Here is a 26,094-nt window from a genome sequence, read left to right as displayed (position 1 = left end):
CTGTGATGGGTTTTCTGCCAGATTTCCTTTATGGAAGGAAAGCAAGTTGATTCAAGGTCGCACTTCATCATTCAACAATGCTTTTGTATCTCTCTTTTGTGTATCCTGGGTTTCATTTCAATGTCTTGTTTCTTTTCCTCCCCAGTTTATGGATCGTCTGAAGCTGCTCTTGATGCCTCTAAAACACCAGCCCGACTTCATCTACCTGCGCCACGTCCCGCTGCGCAGGGTCCACCTTTTCACCTTCCTGCAGGTGGTGTGCCTGGCCCTCCTCTGGATCCTCAAGTCCACCGTGGCTGCCATCATCTTTCCTGTCATGGTAGGTGACGTTCTCCTTCCCCACACCGCAAACCCTCCCACAAACGGGCAAATCCCCCACCTGGGGCTCTGCGCCCCATCCATGGCACTGATGTAAGACAATGTTGCCGTGGCTGCTGTTATGGAAATCCTTTGGAGGAAAAGAAACTTGGAAAGTTAATTTTTTTTCTGGAAAGGTGTGCATAATTTTTGACAGTTCCTGGCTGCCAAGGTTAGGTTTGCCGTGTTTTCTCCTTGAGCTGCACGAATGAATGAGGGCGCATAGTTTTTCTTTTTAATCCATGCTAATTACTGTGCAGAAAATGTCTCCCTTGCTTTTAAAAACACAAATCAACAAAGCCAAGAATGAGGCTCACTACTAAGGAGCGCATCAAATGGAGGGAAGTTATTAGCTAAACAAAGAGAAAAAGATGAATGTCTTTTTCCTTAAACTTTAGTAAAAAGACAATACTGTTGTTTCATAAGGTTTCACTTCTGAGGATGCTGTATAGGTTTGTAGGACGCATGTCCTCTTTCTAATAATGCGTATCAGAGTCACATTGAAACTTATTTTGTTTGTTGAATGATAAAATCTTCATCACATTTAATGGTGCAAACCGAGGGAAGGTGCAGTCCAGATGTAGCTGCATCTGATGACAAGACCTCAGTTGTTTACCCTGGTGAACTTATTTGTGGGAAAAGCACTTTTAATACGGACGTAATTCATAACAGGTTGATCACAGGCATCTACGTGGCATCTTTGCTCCACCTGAGTAATTTCTGACTTCTGTAATCATGTCTTAAGTTGCACAAGTCAAAGTTTGAGATCCATTCCTAGGAATTATTTGTGCCGTTGATCATCGTTGCTCAGCACAAACTCTTCATTCTAAAGGCAGTTTCTTAACAGCCAAGTAGAGCTTTCCGTCAGTCGGCGTACCCTTTGGTCAAGCGTATGTAGACTGAATCCAAAAATAGATGAAAATACACATCTTTTGTCTCTTCATTATTTTGCCTGATGCCTGGGAGTTGGATGTTAAAGATGTCCTTTGTCTCTACAGGACCAGTTAGTGATTACATACTCTTTTTTTGTACATTCCTTCTGTTTATTCTAACAGAAAATGGTCACTGTTTAGATTTTTCGATTTGATGGAGATATGCCGGGCGTTCACCTTGTTCGGTATATGTTCATTTACAACCAGAATTAAAGTGTTTGGGTCCAGACATCATCAACAGGAATGTCTGGAGTGTTCACAATTCAAGATAGATCTGACTGACAAGTCCCTCTCTGCCATTTCAGATCCTGGCCCTTGTGGCAGTCAGAAAAGCCATGGACTACCTCTTCTCCCAGCACGACCTGAGCTTCCTTGACGACGTCATTCCAGAAAAGGACAAGAAAAAGAAGGAGGACGAGAAGAAGAAGAAAAAGAAGAAGGGCAGTGTGGACAGTGACAATGACGATGTAAGGACCTTTCTGCTCTCATCAGATGGCTCACTTCTAGCTAGTTAATGCTGGGTGACGGTCCGTGTCCTCTCCAGCTCTGAGCGGGGGGTTTCCCAGCCTCTTTTGAAGCCAACCAGCTCGGTCTTTTGCTGCTACAGCAAATTCGCCCCATCCAGAACTTCTTTTTGCATTGCGTTCCCTTTTCCAGATGTCACCAGCCTGCGGTAGGTGGTACTTGCATTGACAAGAAAGAAATCACACTTTCCACAAGAGCACTAGGTACCTGCTGAGATGTCACACCCTTTGCTAGAATGCCTTCTGTCACCCTGTCCTGTCATCTTTCCCTCATCCTCCTTTCTCTCCCCCATCATTGTCTTTTATATTTTAGGAGGAGAATGGTTTTCACGAGGAGCTGTGTTACTTCTGAATGTATTCTGGGTTTCTTTTTTGCCTCTTTTTTTTTTACCTGCTTTTTTTAAAAACACAAAAATATATGACTTGTCATATTGCAGGGAAGACTGTTTTCTGTTGATAATACTCATGACCTTAACATTTTAAAAGCATACCTGCCCTTCCGCAGGTTGCAACCTCTTTGGTTGCAGCATGTCCTAAAATAGTGAAACAGAGCTGCTAATGTCGTCACTAAGTGACTACACCAGATTCACATGCCTTAGACTATTCTACTTTTTGTTGTATATATAATATGAAGAAATGTAGTCCTACTGCCTTTAAACATTCTCTTGCCCAGGCCTGACCTGAACTCAAATCCTATAAATTTACAGTGATGTGCTAAATATATAGCACTTGACATAGCAAGTGTCAACTGCCTTTGGAGAGCTGTCTGCTTCGTTCAGCACTGCCTTTTGCTCCAGCTGGATGACAATGTGAAAAAGGAGCTGGGCTTGACTAATTTTAAGCTACATGGAGAGGACTGAGCACGGTGTTGCTTTTTCTGCTTGTCTGTCTATCCAGGGTTAACCAAGAAAGGCTTTTCCCATGAGGCAGGCAGAGGTAAGATCACCTGGAACTGGGGAAAAAAACCAAAACAAACCCCCACATTTCAACATGACTGGGAGAAGAAAGGCAGCAGAACAAATCAAGCAGCCCTTTCTCGAGCACCCATGCCCTGGTCACTGACCTGCTGCGACCACATTTTGGCCTCCACTCTGGTTTAGTCTGGCAGAGCAGTAGCAACACCAGTTGTTGGTCCATTTGCTCCACGGCTTACCTAGAATCACAGAATCATTTTGGTTGGAAGAGACGCTCAGGATCATCGAATCCAACCGTTAACCCAACCCTGGCACTAACCCACGATACCTCTGCACATCTGTGTTAGAGGAAACAATGTCCAGCTGTGCAGATGAGAAAATACATAAAAGTCTTTCTATAAACAATATATGCTGTATGAAGTAGAGCAGGTACACTGCAAGACACAAAACCAGGACTTTCCTAGGTGCGGGTGCGGGGATGTAGGCGGTAGCCTGGATCCATGCCTTAGTAAATCAGGCTGAATCCCAGCTCAGAGGGATTGACTCTTATTTCAGACAGCAAGCTCCTCTTTCCCGTCGTTCCCCCAGCACTTAGGAGGTCGAGGTCAAGGCTTTCCTTCAGCAGATAACTTTGTACAAAAAAAAAAAAAAGAGAGAGAAAATGCCCCACTAGCAAATAGTCAACAAAGGTTTGACTCCATCTCTTCCTCTTGACTGATTTGAATCCAGCAGCATTATATCCTAAGCCATGACTCCTGTATCTCTGCTGTGTTTCAAGCTACTGCTTCTCTTCTCAGGCTTTTAATGAATTTCAGGTACAGTACTTGCTCTAACTGGTAAGAGAATTTCTGCAAAATGTCGGTTCTTAACTCTTCTTGGGTTTCTTTTTCAGCACTTGCTTTTACCAGCTTCCTGAATGTAAAGCACTCGGCGTTACTGGTTTGATTATTTTCACCCTTTCCCTTCCAGAAACATGCTCCCAGGAAGCCGGTGCCGTGGGGGCCAGCAGGCAGGACACGGATGGGAGTTCAGCGAGGAGCATCGCTGGGCATTGCTCGTGGGATAGGCGAGCGTGGCAAAACCCGGCATTAGTGGAGATGCTCAGCGCTAGTTAGGGCTCGCTTAAAGTTCTCACCGGGGGGTCACCAGCCAGCAGGGGCAGCGATACAGGAGCTGCAGAGATTTTCTATAGGCTCACCAGTTCTCCCTCCAGCTTGTCTTTATGAAGTATGAATTAATGCAACTAATTGCTGCATTTGCCTAATGAAAAATCAAGAGCTTTGATTTCCTCTCTGATTTTATGTCCAAAATACATGGTCCAAGAAAGGCCAGACAATTTTTTAATATATATTTTTTTGAATCATGGCCTGTTATATTTAATTTAAAAGGCGGAAGTGGTGTGTAATAGTCTCTTCTTCCCTTTGGGGCATTTTGACCAGCTGCAGGTACTTTCTCTGTCTCTTTGTTCATTTTACATGGTGAAGTGTAAATCGGACATGGAGCATCGGAGTTGCCGTTCCACAGATCCGTCACGTTTATTTATTAGCACTGAAGCAGTGATACATTGGACGGGTTACCCAGCTCTTATGCTCTGCTTAACGCAGAGTCCCAAATGGATGGGGATTTTGGGGTGGCTTTGCTGCCTCCCTGGTTTTCTGCTGAATCTTCTTTATTTAAACTATGCTTATCCCTCAGCCGTGTAAAAATACTTCTGAGGAAACATTTTGCTATTGGAATATGAAACATTGCTCTAGATGCTGGTTATGTTAAAAATAATGAGAAAAAAAATAATCCAGGAAGAGAGATTCTCTGGCCTCCTGCAGCCAGCTCCCTGCTGAGCTGCGTGGTATCGTAAGCTGACGGCAAAGGAGCTGGTGAGGTGGGGAAGGAGGAAGATGAAACTCACCCCAGATTGTTCTTTCAGTCTGTTTTACTTTCGTAGTGTGAAGGAAGAGGGGAAACGGGGGGAACCAGTGGAAATCTGCAGGCAACTAAGCTGGACAATGCTTGCTTTTTTAAAAAATCTTTTTCTCATTCCTACAGAAACTAAATAAAGGATAATTTGAATTTGTAGGAAACAATAAGACAGAGAGAGCAGTGAACATATTCTAAGACCTTTTGCACGTTTCTTTCACAGTCTGACTGCCCCTACCCAGAAAAAGTCCCAAGTATTAAAATACCAATGGACATCATGGAGCAGGAACCTTTCCTAAGTGATAGCAAACCTGCCGACAGTGAGTAGAACTAACCTCTTGCATGCCTGCTTGATTCTGACTTACAGTACAAATATATATATATTTTTTTTCAGAGTATTGATTAAAAAAAAAGCTTTCCTATTACTTGAGAAGTACTTTTTCTTGTTCTTGTTTTCCTCTTTTAATTTCCCAGGCTTCTGATTTATGACAAATAATGGTTTTGTGGGTTTTTTTCTTGGCTTGTTACAAAATGTATGTTGTTCCTTCTGGTGCCTCCAGCTTAAACGCTTTTATCCAGCTACTAACAGGTCTCCTGGTTGCTCACCTTCTCTTCCTCTCTTTCTGACCTTTCCCATTTTGTGTTAACTCCGCTGATGCTTTGGTTTATTTTTTTCCTTTGAGCCTGGTGTTCTGGATTTGCAGCATGTCTAAACTGCATTGCTGTCCCATTACTGTTTGTTTCCTTAGGTGCCAAGCAGTTGCAAAAATCAGCGCTTTAAAGAGTAATTAAGTGTGTCATTAATCAGCATTACACATTAAGCTGACAAGCAGTGATCAGTTGACCATTAACGTATTTCCCTTCTTAGGTGATTTGCTTTTGTGCTATTCTGTTTCTTTTTAATTTCTTAACATTAATATCCATAATTGATGATTATAATCTTCATTTTCAGTTGTTTTCACTTTTTGTGTTATAGTCTTTTAAGTGAGGAATTGGGATTAACAATTGACCTGAATTATTTGCTTTTGCGCTGACTTTTTAAAATACTGTGAGCAGTGGGTTCCATCTGGAGATGAATACGCTGTGTTGTCGTGAGATGGGAGGGGATAGTGCTAATTTAGTACTGTGGCAGTGCTGCTGCTGAGAATTTTTAGGAATATGACCTAAAACCACAGGTGTTTAGATCCCTAAACTATCATTTAAGTACTGGCATTTAAGTCTCTTGCCTTTTGGGTGTATTTAGATACATTTGACAATCCTAGGCTGTTTTCTGTGGTTTTTAGATAAAGGAACACTTAGAGGTTGGCGTTATAAAACAAAGCCGAAGAGAAACAAGAGATTCCCTCACTATTTAGATATTCTCAGTGTTTTACTGATGAGGAAAAGGAGTGAAGTCAACCTCAGATAACCAAACAAATCCTCCTCGTTTTTGTGTGAAAATCCTCTGATGTGCTAAAAACAAATTACATCCTAAATGCTGTTACATGGGATTTTATGGTCAGGTGCATAGTTTTCAACATCCCTAAGGCCGAATAATTAAAAATTAAGTTAATTCTGGTGCCACAAACCCGTTGGAATGCCCTTTCAGACAACACGGGGTAAATCACCCATGAGCTGAGCAGCAGTTTGTTGGCATATTTGTACATTTCAGAAATTGATTTGCTGTCTTTTGTTTAGAAACATTGCAAAAAAGAAATCAGGCTCCTTTACTAGAAAAAGTAGCTGGAATCTGCTCTGCAATTTAACGTAAATTCATAATAACAGTACTACCGTTCAGTACTTGAGCATATTTTGCATGTCCTGAGTGCTTGACAAACACTTGAGCAGCTGAGGCAGAGAGGTGGACTCCAGGCCAACTGTTTTTCGATCCAAACACCAAATTCATTTTTCAGTCCTGAGCTTTTCTTCAGCAGTACCAAGAGCAGGATTATTATGACTGATAACAGAAAGTGCACTCCCCTGTGCTGGGTTGGGAGGGGTGAGCAATTACAGGCAACAAGCTGCCTGTTTTCACACAAGGAGTTGGGATGTGAGGAGCACAGGGTCACCAAAGAGGTAAATGAAAGGTAAGTATCCTAAAGGTGGTGAACGTCTTGGGAAAAAGAGTCTTTTTGGTCCCGTTGCCAGTTCAAGGGTTTTTATCTCAGAGGAGAGACGTAAATTTAGTCTTTTTATTTACAAGCTATGAAATTAATCTGACAGGCAGTCAGCATTAAAAAGTGTTGCTTGATACACCAGAATTTACTGGGGAAACGGAGGCTGGGCTTGAGATGCCATCAGTGCTGCAGGCAGTGACCAACAAGACTTTCTTCCCTCCCCAACAGGAGAAAAATCACCAACATTCCTTGAACGCCATACATCGTGCTGATACGATTCCTTTCCTTCAGTCATACGCCATGCCAAGGTAAGAACCCATAAAATAGATATATAAATAATTTAATTAATAATAAATTATATATAAAATTTGTAATGATTCCTCAAAAGCATCTCAGCTACCCCTCAGTATACCAAAAGTCAATGGGGCAAAGTTCCTGTCCCCCTGTGGGAAACTCTTCTAAGGCACTCAGAGAGAATTCCCGACCGAGGGTTGCGGCATCCCAAATTTACCACCAACGTGGCCTTGGGATGGGTATGGAGAGCCTGCGGGACACTCGAGTATTCCACCAGCTGCAGTATTGATGTCTTTTTTGGGGTGTAAACCAGAAGAAAGATGTGGAACAACTGTAATGAGTCTAGAAAACACATCTACAGGGGAAAAACAAATTAATTGGGATTGTTCAACCTTTAAAAAGAAAAAAAGAGATAGTAAGAGAAAATTGCTATTATAGTTACCTTGGGTCATGTAACAGGGTGTTGCAAGAAGGAAGTAATCTGATTTCCCATGTCTGTGGTAGTTAACAGAGTAAATAATGACCTTAAATTGCAGCAAGGAAGAGTTTACTAAAAATTTGTGAGAGCTCAGCTGCGGCTCAGCCCCTTGGGGCCACCGTGGACCCCGCGGCGCCGGGAGCTGGATCTAGGCTGGAATAGTCTTCTGAAAGGTCCAGGAAGTATCTACATGTCCAGGTGTTAGAGAGTGTATGAAATTCATCTCCATGGATATAACCAGAGTATTACCAAGGCAGTTAAGGAGTGTGGCTGCAGCTTGGTGTGAAGCACAAGTGCTGGATACTTGGAGCACCTCGGTCAATGAGATTGGTGGTTTTTCTCTGGGTTGTAGATTTTTGGTGGGGAATTGCTCCCTGGGAAGCTGGGCTAGCAGAACTCCCACGAGCACGGCAAGCGGTGTTGGGAATCACGACGAAGGCTGGAGCCAGTGCCCACCCTCACCTTGTCTCCCTTTTCTTCACAGCCCTCCACGAACTCCAGTCAAAGTTGTGCCTCAAATTAGAATAGAACTTGAGCCTGAAGACAATGGTTATTTCTGGAGGAGCAAGGGAACAGAAACTACTTTGTAATTTGTCTGTCTGTTAAATCTTTTCTGGGATTTTTTTTTTGTCAGTAGCCAAATATTAAAATGCTCTCTGCTTCCCACCTGCATAGGTAAATGAGACATCACCCCCACTTCCCTCACCCTCACACCCCCTCATCTCCCCTTTCCCGGCCTCACCCCATCTTTCCGCTCTGACCAAGACTCGTTTTTGCCTTCTCTGTCCCTTCTCTTTCATTTTCAAGCAGAGGGCAGAAGTACTGAGGATATAATGTAGAACCTGTGGGAGATGTCAGAGGAGCTGGCATCACTGTAGTTGTGAATCAGTGTGTGTTTTGTTTGTCTGTTGTGTCGTCTGGCAGAACAAAACTGACGTCCAGGCTAATTCTATGTCTTTCTTACACTGCTCGAAGATGCTGGAAAGTGCTGCTATTACTAATTTGCTCTTAAAGCCTGTACTTGTAGTTAACACAAGAAGGAAAAGGAAAAGGTACTTCACTCCCAGCACAGACAAACTATTGCCATCGTTGTAGCATGTGTTTTGAAATGTCCCTTTCCTATGCAATTTTTTTTAAAGAAACACTTTAATGGACTTAATCTGTCAGGTACATGGAAGAGTGTTATTTTCCTAGATTATTTTGTTTAAATTATGGGGGCCTAACCTACAACTTTTTTTTTGTCAATTTTTTTAACCTTTTTTTTAATTACTGTAAAGAAAAAATGAATTTTTCCTGCAGCAGGAAACATATAGTTATGAGTAGTTCTACCTCTTATTTCTAGATGCCAGGCTTTCTGTAAAAAATATATTGTACAATATATAATGTGATTTTTACAAGAAAAAAAAAAAATAAAAACAAAAAAACAAACACCACCACACCACAATCTCCAGGACATGGCATAGGGCTGGATCACTTTGATTAACACCTTCTGCTCTGAAGCGTCTGTTTTCCTTAGGGTTATGGACGTTTGTTTTTTGTTGGCTTTGTTTTGGTGTTTTTATAAATAATCTAGCTTTGCTATGAAGGAGACAGATTGTAACTTAAATCTCTTGCGATCTAGGAAGAGTCTTAAATGTAATGGTGGTGAGCAAAGCACTGACCGGCTAAGGATGTCAGTGGACAGATGCTGATTGTATTCACATTGATTTGCTACGTGGTATAGTTAGAATTCTTTCTTTTGACACATCCGTGTGTGCACGTCTGTGTGTGTGTAGCCGTGAGAAGACCCCGTGTGCAGTTCAGGCACACGACAGCCCGATTGAGGAGAAAGCCGGGGGTGGCCTCTCAGGATGGTCATCCTGGCGCTCAGACTGGTGAGGCTCGTAAAAATCTGCATCCTCCAGCATCCCAGATCTCTTTACCATCATCTACAGAATTTACCCTAAATCTTGAATGCTCGGCACTAGACCTGTCGTCTGTGCAAGGTCAGTACCAAGCAGGCTGGGCATGGTCACGCACAGGCTTTTGGTTTTATACCAGATGAGCAAAACTCACCCTGTGAGACGTGATTTTTCTCTCTGCAGCATGTACACATTACGTACTTGTCTGTGCATACAAACATGCATCTGGGAAACTGGGCTTCACTAAGACATTGCTTTGGTGAAGCATGAGGATTACGTGTAAAACACTATAAAGGCTTCATCAGAAAAAAAGAGGGAGGAAAAAAATAAAATCCAGCTGTAAGGGCTAATTCCCCAATGGGGAAAAATCTCCCCCCGGAACACTGGCACCTTGCCGCTGCTTTTGTTGTTGCAAAACCAAAGTCTGTGTTGATTAAGAAAACAGAATTTCCTGATGGTGCTGAGACCTTATATGCCAAATTCAGCATCTACTCACTAGTAACAGCCCTATCAGCAATTGGAGCTGCAGAACAGGTTATTATTTTCGTTCCCTGGCGTGCTGTAGAAGCTCCTGGCCACTTTCACTACAGTGCGTAGGTTTAAAGATGAGCCAATAGGAACCGCGATAGTTTTAGGTCATCTCCTGCAAGCGGTCACTGCTGCGTAAAGACGGAGTTGAAGAGGCACCTACACAGCACTCACACGTGCACACACGTCCCTACATTCCCCAGTGACTCATTACCGAGGGATCTCAATCTCTGCATACAAAAAATGTGCGTGGACTGAAAGTATGAACGTGGCGCGGTGACGGGCACCGGAGCGAGCGCGGCTTCGCCCCTCTGCTGCCCTCGAGGATCGGCGTCCCAGGAACACGGCCCTAACCCGCTTGGGAAAGGGTGAGACGGCATGAGAAATGACCAGAAAACGCTCTGTGATCCCGTCTGCGAGCTGGAGGACGGATGGCCTGGGAAGTGCAATGCCAACGTAAAGGGTTTCCATTCCTCGGTGAACATCAGTCCCTGACTACCAAAGGGAAACGAACTCGCGCGTCACCTAGGGAGTACACGAGAGCCTTTAATGTTTTGCCGTGACCGTCTATTTGTAGGAATCCAAATAACTGACAAAGGAGAGGTCACAGAGATGAACGGGGAGAACGAGCTGTTCCGCGGGAGCGCCGGCCGGAGCTGCCCGGGGCCCGGGGACAGGGTCCTGCAGCCGCGCGCAGCTTCCCATGCGCCGTCACCTGCTGATTCGTCTCCACAAAAACGGGGTCTTCCACTTTCCAGCCATGGTAAACGTACTTGAAATGTATTGACTGCTGATCTAGATCTTTCTCTCTTTATTTTTTTTCATTTTAACCTGAGTGAGCTGTGGTACAGAGGGTAGTGTTGCTTAAGGGACAGGACAAAGATTTCGGTAGCTTTCCATGGAGAAACGCAGAACGCTGGGGATAGGAGCTGGAATTTTTTCCTTTCCTGGCACCTGACAATAGTGCTTCATTGGTGGTTGTGTCTCCTTTTTTGTTTTTTCCTTTAAAGTTACAAAAAAGCCCCAGACAACGCAAAGATCTTAAGCAGGATCTCTGCTGGCATCAGGAGAGAGCGGGCAGGGAGAAGGGGCTGAAGTCACCTCAAGGAGAGTTTCACTGCACTTAGACCTTTGATGAGAAAACTCACACTTATTTTGAACCAGAATTGGGTATTTTGGGGGCAGGCACTTCTGGGAATATGTGTGGACTCTGAAATCAGGAGAAGGTGTAAAGAAATGAACTTTGCAGAGCAGAACGAAAGACCAGGGTGATGCCCCAGCATCACCGCTGAAAGCCGCGGAGCTGCAGCCAGTTTGTCCCAGCCCAGGAGCGTGGCGACTCCGCCTCTGTAGCCCCCACTTATTTGTCATTGTGGCCGAGACATCTTTGCATTCATTACTTTTTTTTAATCAACACGCACTTTCTGATAGTTTTATCATTGTTTTTAATTCTCTTAATTCTCTATTTGCTTTGGAGGAAAGAATAAAAAAAATAGTATAAAATGAAGTGGATCAAGATGGTGGAACAAAAAGGAAAAAAAAGCAGAAACATTTCAATATATTAAAATGATTTTTTTTCCAGTAATATAAAACATGAAATTCCTTATAACATTATAGTATTTTACAGTTTTATGGAGCTTTCTATTGTGACTTTTATGGAATCAAAAGATGAAGATGATGAGATATTTTAGCATTTCTATTTTTCAAAATTAAATGTATACTGAAAATAAAGTAACTTTATGCATTTATGGGAGAGTTTGTGTGGTTGTTTTCCCTTGTTAGTCTTGTTTGGATTAAGATTCTGTATCACTGTTGTCTAATTGCCAGTTCCAAGGGAAGATGCTTGGCAGCTCCCGTGAATACACGTAGGGAAAGTGTTTAGAGAGCTCAATGAGATGTGTGGCTAGAAAGGTGAGTTTTCATAGTAGAAGTACCTTCTCCTGAGGTAAGATATTGAAGCTTTTGGGGGAGCGAAGTACAATCGTTCACAAATAAAGGTGGGCAAGCCATCCCAGTGACAGAAATGGGTTATTTCGAGCTAACTTTTTGGCGAGGAATAAGGGTCGTGTCCCGCGGTTGCGATGGCAGCGCTGGAACCAGCTGCGGGTCTCCAGAGCCCTTTCCCCGTGGCCGCCCTCACCTGTCCCGCCGGGCAGGCTCGGTGGAGGCAGCACCAAGCTCTGCACTCCGAGAGCAAAAGCCGTTTATTGTCCAAGGCTTTCCCGTCGTGTCACAGTGGACAGTGTCTTGTGGGTGATGCTCAGACCAGGCATTTTGGGGACTCTGCTGCCTTTTGAGTAGCTACTTCTTGGCCAGGGTAACAGGATTGTCACCTGTGGAAATTACTTAACCTGTTGCACCTGCTGAAGCCCCAGGGCTTGAGCTGGGTGGCATGAAAATCACCTGTGAGCAGCTCCTCTCCCTCTTAAATTGCTCCCACACCCTGCCTGGCTGGGAGGCTCTGCTGAGCTTTGAGTGTCAAGTGTGGAGGAAAATCCTTGCTGCTCCTTTTGGGAACACATTGCACATGGTACAGAAGAAAAATAAAGGTATGAGCCTGGCTGCTTGCTGGTTTTTGGGTACTTAAAGTGGGTAGCAGGTACAGGTGGCCCGAAAGAGCAAACCGTGGTGTTAAGGGCTGGGGAGGTGAGTCCCTGGGAAAGCAAACAGCCCAGCGGTTCTCCTGGGTGGCAGCACGGAGAGCAGACAAAAGTAACACTTTCAGCCTTTTAAAAATGTTTGTATGGATTTAGTTATTGATTTAAAAAAAAAAAAAGGATAGAAGTTGGTCAGCTTACTCATTTCTGTACTTGGTTACCATGTTCTCCAGAAATAAGTCCCTTGCCCAGGTGTTGGGTGCCTAGCAGGGAGGTAGAAAATGCCGTGTGTGGTCCACAGGCAAGCACTGGCAGCATTTGGGAGTTTTTTCCAATTTTTAGGAAACCCTATCCTGCTGCTTGTCAATTAATTAACGCTTATGCACTTTCATCCTTGCAGGACCCTGGGAGCCCCTCGGACGGACTGTCGTTATCAGAAAGGTAAATGCCAGGAACTGTTCTATTAGGTGAGTTTAGTGTCCGGAGCAATTTATGGGACACCTTTCCCATAGCAGCTTTTCCCTGGTCGGAAACTATTACCAGTGTTGCTCCCACTGTGCTGTTGCACCTGCAATGTTGCTGCTTAATTATTGCTGCAACAGCTCTGCAATTAGTGTGAAGAGCCATTTTGCAGCTTGAGACAGCTGTGGTGGGGGACAATATCTGCCTTGTAGAAGTTTTTGGAGTTGGAGGGGAGATTTATCTGGTTTTGTTGCATTGCCTGCTCCGTCCTCACTGCTGTCTTTGACTCCACAAGGTGCCGCGCAGAAAGGTGGGGGGTGAGGTTTGCCAGGCTGGTTTGCATCCTCATGTTTGGTGATCAGCAGATAGGTGGGACTTTGCTTATTCTTCCAAATGTTTCGAAATGAGGAAATGAGTTAGAGCTGCTGAGAGAAAAACTCAGGAGGCAAAACCAGCCCGTGCCCTTGGCCGTGCACAGTGGCTGTGGCAACACAGGGCAAGAGGAGGGAAACCCGATAAACACATGGAAGAAAAAAAACAAACCCCAAACAAACAAAAAGCACAAAAAGAATAAACCACAGTGCAGTGGAGAGTGAAAAATGGCAGCGGTTTCTGGCCGGGTTGCAGAGGGCTGGACGGGAACGTCTCGGGGGTGCTTTGCTGTCCGAGTCCCTGCCCGCGGGTTGTGCGGCAGCAGGGCTGCCAGCAGCCCCGTGCCCTGGCAGCTGCACTGGCCAGCCCAGGCTTTCTCAGAAGCCAACCAGTTTTAATAGAAAATGTTGTTTTGGTTTGTCCCTGTGAGGTCCCACTAGCCCCTGCGTAAGCACTGACGGTCACGGAGGCTTTGCCGTCGTGGGCGCGTTTGCCTCGCGTGATGCCAGTGCCTCCCGGAGCCCTTGCTGGCAGGACCTTGGGGGATTTCCTGATTTTTATTTTGTTTTTCCTTTGCTGGTGTGGTGTGATGTGTAGCTCCTCCTTTCCCTTTAAAAAGGTGGAAGCTCCCAGGCAAGCTTCTGGTGCAAAGCCGGTGGGACGTGTCCTCTGCACCGGCCTGGGATGGAAAGAGCTGATGGCTCTGTGGGGAGGGTCCCGGGGGTATTTCGGAGAAGTGGCCAATTTCTAAAATGAGATCCTTAATAATGGATGCAATGTCTTTAATGGCGCGGTGTGATCACTTGTCTAATTAGTTGGCAGGGGGAAAGGTGCGGCAGAATTAGGTTTTCCCATACATAATTAAGGGTAACGGGAGCCCAAACACCAATGCCAATAAAGGCGGAGGGCAGAGCATGTGTGTTACTGCCCCAAGCCTTGTGCCAAGGTCGGCAGCATTTTCTCACGGGCTTTTAGAGTCATCAAGGGTGGGTGGGTTTCTGCAGGTCAGCCCTGTCCCAAGTGCCCTTGGCTGGGGAAAAAATGCCCCACCTGTCCACTGGACCAACATATGGACTGACACGAGGCATTTCTGTCCCAGTGTTTTGTGCATGTTGAGGCTGCTCGTGGTCCCAGAAGATAAGCCAGGGGTTGGGTTTGGTTTGTTTTTTCCTCTATTTTAGCTGTGCTTTCCCTGCTTGGTTCGGGATGCAGGGCTTGGGCAGGGATGCTCTCAGGCGAGACAGTAGCAAACATCTAAACAAAATTATGCCCTTTGACTTCACCTTCTAATTACTGACAAGACTTAATTCTTTGTTAAGCTCCCACAAGCCAGAAGGATGGGACATCGCAGCAGAAAGTGATGCCTACTCCAAACTCCAAAAAATACTTTGTGTGCAGAGCAAATCCCTTGCCAGGAGTTTTGTGCCATGAGCTGTAAGGGATCGGTGACACAGGCTGCTCCAGGGAGAGCGTGGCCTTGCCTTTCCGCTCTCTGCCAGCGCGCTGAGGCTTTCAGAATTAGGAAATACCCTTGGGGTACAGCAGCGCGCACTTCTCACCCCAAAAGCTGCAATGATAATACATAGCACTTTTTTTTTTTTTTTATATGGACACGTTTCCTAGAAACGGGCTCAAGGCAGAGGAGACGTTCTGGGCTTGTTTCATCGTGTTTCTCCGCTTTTTCTTGGAAACGCAGAAGGTCGCATCCTGAATTTGACAGATGTGGAGGTGCCGCTGGAAGGGAGTGAAAGCTCAGAGACTCGGTGGGTGGTGGAGACTCGGGCGCTTGTTGGGGGCGGTGGGACAGACCTCTGCCCAGCCGGACCCGCGGCCGTGGGGGCGGCCATGGCTGGTGCCGGGGACCTTAAGCCAAGAGCTGCTGTCGTGGGCACCACCAGGAGCAAGAAGCTGAAATAGAAACACATCTATGTATATATCCATGAACAAGGGAGAATTTGCTGGCCATGTGAGGTGTGTGAATGAGATGCAGGTCTATCACCACAACTGAAATTACAAAACCAAACAAACAACCAGGTTTTAATTATTTTGGAAAATAAATACAAAAAGCATGCCATGCCATGATGGCGGGAGGTCGAGTCGCTGTCTCAGTGTCTGGTTTTTGCTGTTAGGGCGTCACAGCGTGAAGGCGCAGGTTAGTGACATTCGCTGTAGGATGCTGTACTTGCAAAGCGTGTTTCACACCTGGATGCTGAAGCAGAAGAACTTCTCTTGCCCAGTAACACACTCCTTGCTCAAAAAATAGAAGATATCTTATTTTTCCACTTCAAAATGCAGTCTGCATCCGAGCGTGGCCCTGCGATATTTCTAGTGGGGTTCTGGGGTCTCAGGGACCCCAAAGCACAGGGCTTGAACTGTCCTTAGATAAATTTTATTAGCAAAGATAACCATGGCCAGAGAGAGGGTGGAGAAAGCACTCCATGTCTACCTTTCTCAGGGTTTTAAGGATTTCTGCCACCTCAGAGCAGAGGCTCTTTGCAGAGATGAGGCTGCCGGTGCCGCAGCTGCCAGGGGCCTCTGGCGGGGGACGAGCGGTGACCGGCCTGCCCGCACCCCGGTGCCAGCCCCGCGTCCTTCAGAGCAAAGCCAGGCAAACCCACCCTGTGTCTCCCATTGTGGGGAAAACGAGCACAGACCTGGAGGCTACTGATGCTCTCCGGTACACAGAGTAACCAAAGTGAATGTGGCGTTGCTGCTTATTTTCAGCATGTACCCCGTTCAAGCTTACATAGATTAATTTTCTTAATTTGAAAGATATTTCCGCTCAAACATCAAATAGAGAAGGTTTTAGCCATGCGGGCTTGTGCCAGGACGGACACATTAGGAGAAGGAAATAGGGGCAAAGCCGCCTTGATGTGAGACGTGAGGCTTTAGCCTAGATGCTGGGGTGGGCCTGGGGCAGCTTGGTGTGGCTGCGGATAAACAAAGCACGAGGCCACCCAGACCTGCCTCTGAAATACGGCATGTTGCGTAAGGTGGTTGATGTATTCTTCGCAATTGGTGCAAAATTTCTGAAGGAAACCAGCCTGTGTGCATGCTGGGAGCAGCTGTGCCGTGAGAGGTGGTTTTTCATTGCTTTGTGACAGAAAGTATTGCGTGGGGTGAAATTTAAGTTTGCTTTATCCTACGTTTGTTTTTTTTTTAAATTTCCTGCTTGTCCCAACCCAGCCCTTCCACGAGATGATAAGATAAGCAACCAGCACCCCTGGGTGGGTGGTTATCGCTGGGAGCATCCCCTCGATGCCCAAGAGCAGTTACTTGCGGGTAATGAGCGGTGGTCGTGCCCCTTGGTAGCCGTGGTGCTCCTGGCAGAGGAGCATTGTCCCCCTTGGAACTGCTTCCCAGGCTGGGTCTGGCGGCCGTGGTGACTCCTGACTGCAAAGTCATTACTCCGGGTTCTTGATTAGTTTTACATCAGTTCACCCCAATTCTACCCATTATTCCTCCACCTCTTGCGGAGTTTCCACTTTCGGAGGGAGTCCCTCTGCCCTGTTGGTAAGATAATTGTGCCTTCTGTATCCGTTTATTTCATGTATTGTTTTTGGGAGCAGATCTGAATTCGGATGCTTTCTGTACAATAATTTCCTTTGACCATCGCTTCGGATCATCTGGGTTTTCTTGCTAGAGTGCCAACTGTTTTAATTTCTGGTTTGTCTTTGCTGGAGTTGCCCAGGCTGGGAGTCTCTGGGGAGGCTTTGCTTTGCCTGGTACCACATAAGCTGATAGCGGAAAAAGTCAGAGTGGCTTCAGCATCCCTTTCTAATACCACGGTTTTGGTGGCGAAAACTGCAAAATTTGAGCTTGGGAGATTTTTCTGTCACTTTCCAGGGGAACAGGCGCCATCTGCTGAACATCGTCCTTGGGTGCTTGGGGCGGCTGGCTGGGTGCCTCTCCTGTGCACCCCAAAACGCGGCGGGCGCTTGGCGGGGCTCAGCTCGCCCGCGCCCTGGGCACACGGGAAGGCTGCGGGGGTTCCGCACTGGCAGGGGCGCTGGGTTTGGGGCGGGGGCAGTGAAGTTGGGGCTGCTCTGCTGTCACACAGGTGCCCAGAGGTCCCCCCTCGGGTGAATATCCAAGTACCCGCAGAGAGCACCCTCTTCGTGGGCACTTGATGAGTGGTTTGGGGTTTTTTTGGTTAGTTTTTCAGACAGCTCCCAGGATGAGCGCTGGCACCTCCTCATCCTGCCTGCAGAGCCGGGGCTGTGCCCCCTCCCAGCCAACCCCAGGGATGCCTCAGCCCCATGCTTGTCGCCCTCCATCCTCCCCACCTTGCCCCAGTGAGATGAAGCAAAAACCCTTTCCAGCAGCAGCCGGGGCGCTTGTTTAAGTCTTTATTGCAGCTGCAGGAATACATGGGCGCTGTTGCCGGTGGGCAGGCGGGAGCCGCAGGCTCGGTGGCACCTTCCTCTCCTGGTGCGAGGCAAAGCAGCCGTCTGCCAGGCGTGCCCTCGGTGCTCCCTTTGGACGTCCCGCTTCCCTGCGTGCCCTGCAGAGCTCAGCCCGGGCGGATGGCCGGGACCCTTTCCCCCAGCCCCCTAACCGCCCCCTCCATCCCCGCACAGCTGGGGGAGCGCTCCCCACTCCCGCCGTGCCAGGCTGCTCGCCCCAGCCACTCACCTCTGGGCGCTCAGACCAGCAGGCAGGAGCCGCCCTCGCACGCGTTGCCCAGCGCCGTGCTCACCTGCAAAAGAGGGGGAAGGAGCCGAGGGGCACGGGTTTGCCACGGGCACGGGTTTGCCACGGGCACGGGTTTGCCACTGGCACAGCGTGGCACGGCACGGGGAGGCTGGGGCTTTACCTTGGAGGCACAGTAGAGGGGGGGCGAGGTGGCGGGGCAGCAGGTGGAGGCGAATTCAGCTCGCTGCTCTGCCAGCAGCCCCAGCTGCTCAGGGCTGGCATCTGGCATCGTCCGCATCAAGCTCTCCCGCAGCCTGCAGTGTGGGGCCGGTGGGTTTTACGGGGGACCCATGGCCATGAAATCCCCAGGCCATGTTTTGAGGGGGGGAATCACACATGCGAGCAAGGCTGGGCACCACGCAAGGGATTCGTTATGTGTTTCCCTGTACTTTGCTGCTATTTAGGCTTCAAGGGAGACCTTGCTTAAAACCGTCAGTGGGCGACTCTGCATCTCTCCCAGCAGATGCTCTGTTTGCGTATCCCTTGTGTTGGCTAAATTTGGATTGCCAATGCACAGCCATAGATGGGCAGTTTTGGGGGGAAAAGTCTTACTTCTTCTTGAAGTCGAGGAAGTTTAGCTTGTCGTACTGCCCGCAGAGCTGGTTGGCCTTTTCCAGGAAGGATGGCAGCTCTCCATCCATCTGCTGACGCTGCGTGGCAGAGGAAGATGTCTCTAACCATGGACAAAACCTCTGCAGAGGGTTTTGTGGGATACAGGGCTGGCGGGGGAGAGCTGGTCACCTTGCTGTCGAGGCAGGCAGGGACATCCTTGGCAGAGCAGCACTCCCTGATGACCTTTCCGGCGGCGTCGTACAGCTTGCCGAGGAAGATGTCGGGGACGCTGGTGTGCCTCCGCCCCAGCTCGAACAGGTACCTGGGGTAGAGCGGGGAAAACGAGTCACCGTACAAGTTTTTAGAATAATTATTGTAATTATCACTATAATATATAATATATCATAATAATATAATAATTATAATAATTTTTCTAATAATCAAACCAGATAACTGAGACCAGGGGAGCACACCAGCCGCAGCAGTACCGCTGGGGGTCTTACCTCTTGACATGGAGGGCCCCGTCCTCCCCACACAACTGCTTGTTCGTCGGCTTCGACGCCTCTGGCAGCCTGGAGGGGAGTGCGGGTTGCAAGGCAGAGATGCAGAAGTAGTTGTTGATGATGTTTTTCCCCTGGCAGCAGTTGGCCAGTCTCTCGTCTCGGGCTGACAGCGCGCTGCAGATTTTGGTGGTGTGCTCTGATAACTGCGGAAAGGGAAGGAGAGGGCGCATGGAGTGAGGCTGTGGACCCTTTTTCAGAGGACTGAGGGTCCTGCCACCCCCTCTCCAGGATAGGATTTGCTTCCTATGCCCCTGCTGTGACCCTGGAGGTGCTCTTTGGGGTTGGCTCCTGGCTCTCCTACCTTCTTCTGCATGCAGTCCTCAGCCACCGAGTCGCAGCACTGGGAAAACACCTCAGCAGCGTCTTCTGCCAGAGGGAAGAGGTCCTCAAATGAAGCACCGGGCGTCTTCTGCGCAAGCATGGCCAGGTAGCTGGGCAGGCACACAGTGTACAAGGGCTCTGGGAGCTCAGGTCCTCCCTTGCCCTATTACCAGGTCCCAGCGGGGATTTTGACAGGTAGCCGTGCAGGAGGGAGGCGATGGGGACTCACAGGACTGGCTTTGTATCTCTGCTGTATGCAGAGAATTCCTATGGGATGCTACAGCCAGCTTGGTTTTACATCTTAGTTAAAAATTGGCTTTGTGAATGCTGCCTGTGAGATGCATCCACAGCTTGAAATAGGAAAGATCTGCCAGCCTGAGCCATGTTAAAGGAGAGAAAAGGCCATTTCCCCCTTTTACCTGAAGGTGACTTTGTCCTTCCCGTACGCCGTGAAGCGGGAGCAAACCCGGTTTGACATCAGGGTGAGGAGGGAAAGGTTTTTCCTCTCCAGTTTCTGCCACAGAAGGAAGACGGAGGTGTCCTCCCAGGGAAATGCAAGCCTTTTGCCCCCACCTCTCACGGAGCCATCGGTGTGCTGCTCACCCTGCTCCGCACAGAGTGAAGACAGGGACGAGCCCGGTGACTCCGAGGGACCTCACCTCCTTCAGGAAGCAGACGGTGGGCGCGGGGGAGATGCAGCAGGTGGAGACCATGGAGAGGAAGGTCCTGGTGGAGCCCAGGAGCACGGGCAGGGGTGCCTGGCTGTAGCTGCTGGCGTATTCGTGCAGGAACCTGCAGCAGAGGTCGGTTGGTGAGAGCCGGTGCTGCTGGACTAGGTGCCGGGGTGCAGGAGATGTGGGGTTTGGGGAGGTGTCAGGGCTGTGCTGGGGATGTGAGCCCTCTCCAGGCGTCTCCCTGTGCTGTCAGCTCAGTGCATCAAGCCATGGAGTGGACTGACAGCACCGCCTGTCCCTTTTTGCCCTCTACAACTGTCTGAAAAGAGGTTATAGCATGGAGGGGCTTGGTCTTTTCTGCCATGTAACAAGCGATGGGACGAGAGGAAATGGCCTCAAGTTGTACCAGAGGAGATTTAGATTGGATATTAGGAAAAAATTCTTCGCAGAAAGGGCTGTGGGGCATTGGAACAGGCTGCCCAGCACAGTGGTGGAGTCACCATCTCTGGAGGGGTTGAACAGACTTGTAGATGTGGTGCTTGGTGACATGGCTTAGTGCCACTGTTGAGGTAATGGTTGGACTTGATGATCTTGAGGGTCTCTTCCAACCAAAGTGATGATTCTGTGATTTGGTAAAATCCTGTCCTCAGGACCTGTGCAAATGCAGGATATCCCCACCTTTCATTCCAATGCACTGGTAGCTCCACAACTGAGTTGCCCGTGGGTGCCAAGAGCCGCGGCAGTGATTGCCGCTGTGCGGGAGAGGTTCGCTCGGTGGGTACCCAGACACCGGCCAGCGCCGGCACGCACCCAGGCTTGACACGGTGTTATCACAGAATCACAGAGAGGTTGGCGTGGGAAGGGACCTCTGGAGACCATCCAGTCCAACCCCCTGCTCACGCAGGGTCACCAGAGCAGGTCACACAGGTCGGTCCAGGGGGTTTGAATGTCTCAGAGAAGGAGACTCCACACCTGCTCTGGGCAGCCTGGGCCAGGCTCTGGCACCCTCAAAGTAAAGAAGTTTCTCCTTGGAAACCTCCTGTGTTTCGGTCTGTGCCCGTTGCCCCTCATCCTGTCATGGGGCACCACTGAACAGAGTCTGGTCCGTCCTCTTGACACCCACCCTCGAGATATTTATAACCACTGATCAGATCCCTCTCAGCTTCTCTTCTCCAGCTGAACAGCCCCAGCTCTCTCGGTCTCTCCTCATAAGAAAGATGCTCCAGACCCCTCAGCATCCTTGTAGCCCATCGCTGGGCTCCCTCCAGTAATTCCTTGTCCTTCTTAAACTGGGGAGCCCAGAACTGGACCCAGCATTATCAGCGGCACCGAGTGCTGTCCCCAGCCTGGCTTACCTGTCCGCAAAGTCCTTGGGGTCCTTCTTGAAGGCCTGGCAGATCTCCTCGTTGGAGGGCTGGAGGTATCTGGGCACGGGCTGGGGCGGGTGCCGCAGGGCGGCCAGGCACAGCTTCTGCTCCAGCCCCTCGTGGGTGCAGCATTCGGCCGTGCCAGGGTGGGCCGGGAAGGGCGACCGGCTGCTGCAGGATTTGGCTGACAGAGCCGAGGACTGTGGGGAAGAAGGGAAGGAGGTTACATGCCGGGGGGGCGTGCCATGTGCGTGTCCCCTCCCCGCCTTGGTTTTGGGGGGCAATGCCCGGTTTGGATCAGCCTCACCCCAGCATCGTAGCAGGAGGGGTCGGTGCCTTCGGCGCAGCAGGTTTCGGCCAGAGAGACGATTTCACGGACGAGGTGGTTGATCTCCTCGAAGGTGGCATTGGAGAATTTCCTGCTGTTGGCAATGATGGTCCTGGGAGTGGGAGCAAGGAGGCAATGAGCCCGGGGAATTGTAGAATCACAGAATAGTTTGGGTTGGAAGGGATTTCCAGAGCTCATCTAGTCCAACCCCCCTGCCATGAGCAGGGACATCTTTGACCAGATCAAGTTGCTCTCTCAAAACGAAAATCACACCGCAGCATTGTTCTGTTAAAACGAGGTTTAACGCCATCAGCTGGAGAGGAGCAGCTGCGAGAAATAGCAGCATGTTCCTTGGAAAACGCAGCCAGGAAAGCCCCGGCGTGGGTCTCGGCTGGGGGCTGCCCTTCCCGAGGGGCACCAGCTCTGTTACGGTTTCTAATTATTTAGGCACCTAATTGGTTTTGAGGACTCCAACCAGAAAGCAAACTTTCCTCCTGTAGGCAGGCCTGTTAAGAGCACTTGGAGTCCTCATTTACAGGGAGTGAATAAATCTTCCCCTTTTTAAGATAATTTTTATTTACTTTTTTTTGGTCTTGACTTTTGTACAGAGCGTCCTGGGAAGGCAAATACAGCAGGAGGTACCTACAGGGTTCGGAATTCGTCCTTCCCCAGGGTCTTGAACTCCTGGCAGACTTTGTCCCGGACATAAGCCCTACCTGTAAGAGCAGAAAAAGGAGGATTTGGCAGCAGGATTTGTGACTTGGCTCACTCGGGTGCAGCTGGTGGTGGCCGGGGAGCTGGGGCTGCGGTTGGGGACATTGTGCCTGGGTCTCCCCACACCTGCTGGCTTTTCCCTGTTTCCCAGGAAAGCAAATTTGTTTTCCCAGTGTTACAGCTCAGGCTGGTTCAGGTTGGGGAAGGCTATTAGAAGGGGTAGGAAAATGGAGTAGGAAGATGGCAACCCAACAAAAGCCACTAAACTGGCACTGCTTTCCTTAATTGAGTCTACTGTGGAAAATAACTTAACTCTTTCTCTTTTTGCCAGGGAAAATGATCATTTATGGAACAGCCTGTTCTCACTTGTCCCCTATTTTGCTCTCGCTTTCCACTTCTTTCCTGGGCAGCAGCAGTGTGGGAATAAGGGACGCAACACCACCGTAAGCCACGGTTGAAATGCCGACAGACTCTTGCTTTATTCACTGGAGAGCTGCTTTTTTGTTGTTGTCATTGGTTTTTTTTTTGTTTTTTAATGCAGTGGCTTCTTTTCTCAGGTCAGACTCGTCGCAGTCCCCGGGGAAGTGCTGGTGCTGTGCTGCAAACCAGCAGACCCTGCTGCTGCGCTGCTGCTGTTGGAGAAGCATCTCTGGTACCCAAGCTGCTGCTCCAGCTCCGCAGCCAAAGCAAGGGCGCAGAGGGGAAAAAAACCCCTATGGCTACAGGTAAAAAACATTAGGTGCTTTCCCCCATTGTCCAAATGGATGTTTCTGTGTGTTCAAAACAAACACTGTTGGTTTTTCTGGGGGAGTTTGCGGACTGTAAAGGCTGGGAGGTCTGGAGATGTGACTGTGGTGCTCAGGGCATCCCCAGTGACTCTTTCATCCCAGGGAAAATACTATTTATTTTTGCTACAGACCACATTAGTTAGACTTTGGTACAGGCAGTGTAGATGCTGATACCAGTATTTACTGGTATCACATTGTGGAACAGGGTCATTTCCCAAAACTGAGGGGTTATACACTGCCACGCCAGCCAAAGGTCACATTGCTTCTGGGACGGGCCCCTGAGCAAACTGATCTGGTGGAAGATGTCCCTGCTCAGGGCAGGGGCAGGACTGGGTGACCTCCGAAGGTCTCTTCCAACCCAAACTATTCTATGATTCTATGATAGCTTTGATGGGAAAGAAAGAATAAAGGGGCTTCTGCAAGGCGAGTTGTACCAGGGAAAAAGGGGAAGCTGCGGTAAAAGGTAATTTGTTTTCCTCAGAGGACCAGTGCCTGTTGGTCCTGCTTTAAGTGCCACCATGTTGCATGTCTTTTCATTTTCATAAAGCAGTATGGGAGAAATAAGTTTGAGAGGTTTTTTTGGCAGGTGGAGGATTCTCTGTGGGGCTGTGAGGGACACGAGAGGTTGCACAGAACATGGTTTTTAGATGAGGGGTGGTTTTACAGTGGGATAGTGCTTGTGAAGGAGGTCAGAAAATCTCATTTTCCCTTGAAAATGTAATAAGTGAGGCCCTGCCATACCATCCTCTTGTCTCTCCACCCCCAACCACAGTCCAGACTCTTCCCCTCCCAGCTCCTCCAGCATCACCAGAAAGGGATGTCCCAGGTACCGAAACGTCACCCCACACCTCCACCTTTCCACTTCTCATTCCTGCCCAGCAATTCGGCAGTGGGCTGAGGAGTGGGGAGGCCACTGAACCCCCATGGGATGACTCAGAGCTGACAGACCCCAACCTCATACCCCTCATCTCCAGGGGACAGCAAAGCCCCATTCATGCCATTCACTTGGCTTCCTATGGAGAAAAAAAAAAAAAAGAGCTGTGGGGTGGAAAACCCCATTTTTGAGTTTACTGACATTAACATGTGTGGTGTCATGGGCCCCATTTAGTAATTAGTGATACCGTGTGGTGCTGTATCTATCAGAATTGGGGTCTTGGGGAGGACACCCGCAATAAACGCCCTTACCTCGGTGCTCGGCGTGCGCGGTGGCAAGGAGCAGCAACAGGGTGACAGCTGCTCTCATGGTGTGGCTGGTTTCCCTCCTGCTTCCAAAAAACGGTGCTGGGCAACCCCTCTCAGCATTTATATGAAGGGACTGCCAATTGCCAGATGAATGATTAATCCCGGCAGCGGGGCAGAGGGCGAGCATCCTTGTCCTGCCTGCCGTGGTCTGGGTGCCAGAGCCTCCAAAATCAGCCTGATTTTAATCATTAACCTGGCAAAATGGGAACGTGTTGCACTGGGAGCTCGGGCAGGGATTTTCTGCCTGTGATGGGTTTAACGTGAACGGCAAGAGGAGGTGGGCTGGGGGAAGCGTCCCCGTGCATCACGCGGGTGTCACACCGTGTGCTGCTGGGTGAGAAATGGTCCTCACAGCCTGTGCGAGGGAGGAGGCGGCACTTTTGGGGTGCAGTTTTGGTGCAAGCACACCAAACACCCCTGGGGTGGCCACAGGCAGGTGATTAGGTGGGGACAGCCTCTCCACTGTGACCGTGTGGCACCGGCGCAGGGTCAGGGTGACTCCCACCCGAAATGACCCATGGCCAGGTGTCGAGCATATGTGTGCCCTAAGGTTTGTTGTTTTCTGAGAGTGTAAATTGGTTTTTTCCCCCTCATTAGGCTGATGGGGGATCTCTGGGAGCCCCCTGGGACCTGCAGCAAGAGGGGCAGTGGGTGCTGGTGAGATACCAGGCTGGGGCTTGGGGAAAAAGGACCACAGAGCCACCAGGGTCAGCAGCAGCTTATTGATTCAGCCTTAGAAAGACAGACAACGGGCATCACATACAGAGTCTGCTGCAAAATAAATACCCAGCAAGTACTGCCCTGGGTTAGCGGTGTTTGCTGAAGCGACCAACTCCTCTCCAGTGGCTTCACGTGGGTGGACAGACGGGTGGACAGACCGGTGCACAGACCAGTGCCGCCTCGAGGATCATGACTAGAGCAACCAAATCTCAAATATCTTTTTTTTTTTTTTTTTCAATCTAGGTTAGCATATGGAGAGTTTTGCAGCTGTTTAGGGCAAGTGCTGTTGTATCTGGTTGCTGCTGGTCTTGGGCTGCTCTCCCAAGCTGGCGGTGCTAGGGCTGTTTCTGGGGAGCAGTCCTTCAATAGTTGTGGTCTGGAGGTGGCTCTGGATGAAAAAAAGGGATGACTGGGACCCAATGCGTGTCCAGAGATGTGGGAGAGTGGGTTTTTTCCCTTTTACTGCAAGTAAAGGTGCTTTTCCATGGTGAGCAACCCCCACCGAGGTGAACATGCCCACTAAGGTGCTATTCAGGCCAGGAATTATTTTTTTTAGACTTGGGGAATAACATCAGAAACCGTGGCATAACGTGGATGCTCCAGATAATTCAGGGCCATTAGAGATCAGGTATGATTACAGTGTGCTTGTGAAAAGAAACCTGGATAATGACCTATTTGGCTATAAACACAGATATTTGGTCTCTTTTGCGACTCCCCTGTGGGAGTCAAGCTGTAATTTCCCAGCACTGCACTGCTGAATC

The 26,094-nt window shown here is 48.8% G+C and overlaps 2 protein-coding genes across 7 annotated transcripts in view; one reads left to right on the top strand and one right to left on the bottom strand.

The window, feature by feature from the left end:
* The window catches only part of SLC4A4 (solute carrier family 4 member 4), a 179,576-nt gene extending 171,495 nt beyond the window's left edge, over positions 1–8,081 (top strand). For all 6 annotated transcript variants that reach the window (XM_065634421.1, XM_065634420.1, XM_065634425.1 and 3 more), the window contains 5 exons: positions 146–319; positions 1,595–1,756; positions 4,865–4,961; positions 6,966–7,045; positions 7,994–8,081. In XM_065634421.1, the coding sequence (XP_065490493.1) occupies positions 146–319; positions 1,595–1,756; positions 4,865–4,961; positions 6,966–7,009 (477 nt within the window). In that variant the 3' untranslated portion in view covers positions 7,010–7,045; positions 7,994–8,081. The remainder of the gene's footprint in view (positions 1–145; positions 320–1,594; positions 1,757–4,864; positions 4,962–6,965; positions 7,046–7,993) is intronic.
* A 9,629-nt stretch (positions 8,082–17,710) lies between these two features.
* GC (GC vitamin D binding protein) lies at positions 17,711–24,630 on the bottom strand. The gene is made up of 13 exons (XM_065634384.1): positions 24,557–24,630; positions 22,516–22,585; positions 21,849–21,981; positions 21,530–21,741; positions 20,160–20,292; positions 19,920–20,014; positions 19,481–19,610; positions 19,120–19,322; positions 18,806–18,938; positions 18,617–18,714; positions 18,186–18,318; positions 18,005–18,068; positions 17,711–17,864 (listed from the first exon to the last, which is right to left on the bottom strand). Exons 1-12 carry the CDS (start codon positions 24,612–24,614, stop codon positions 18,015–18,017), a joined length of 1,452 nt encoding a protein of 483 aa, XP_065490456.1. The 5' UTR covers positions 24,615–24,630; the 3' UTR covers positions 17,711–17,864; positions 18,005–18,014.
* Positions 24,631–26,094: the final 1,464 nt, after the last annotated feature.

The sequence above is a fragment of the Caloenas nicobarica genome, chromosome 4, assembly GCF_036013445.1.
Source record: "Caloenas nicobarica isolate bCalNic1 chromosome 4, bCalNic1.hap1, whole genome shotgun sequence".
Classification (NCBI taxonomy): domain Eukaryota; kingdom Metazoa; phylum Chordata; class Aves; order Columbiformes; family Columbidae; genus Caloenas; species Caloenas nicobarica.
Note: the sequence above shows the minus strand (reverse complement) of the source record. Positions and strands in the feature narration are given on the sequence as shown.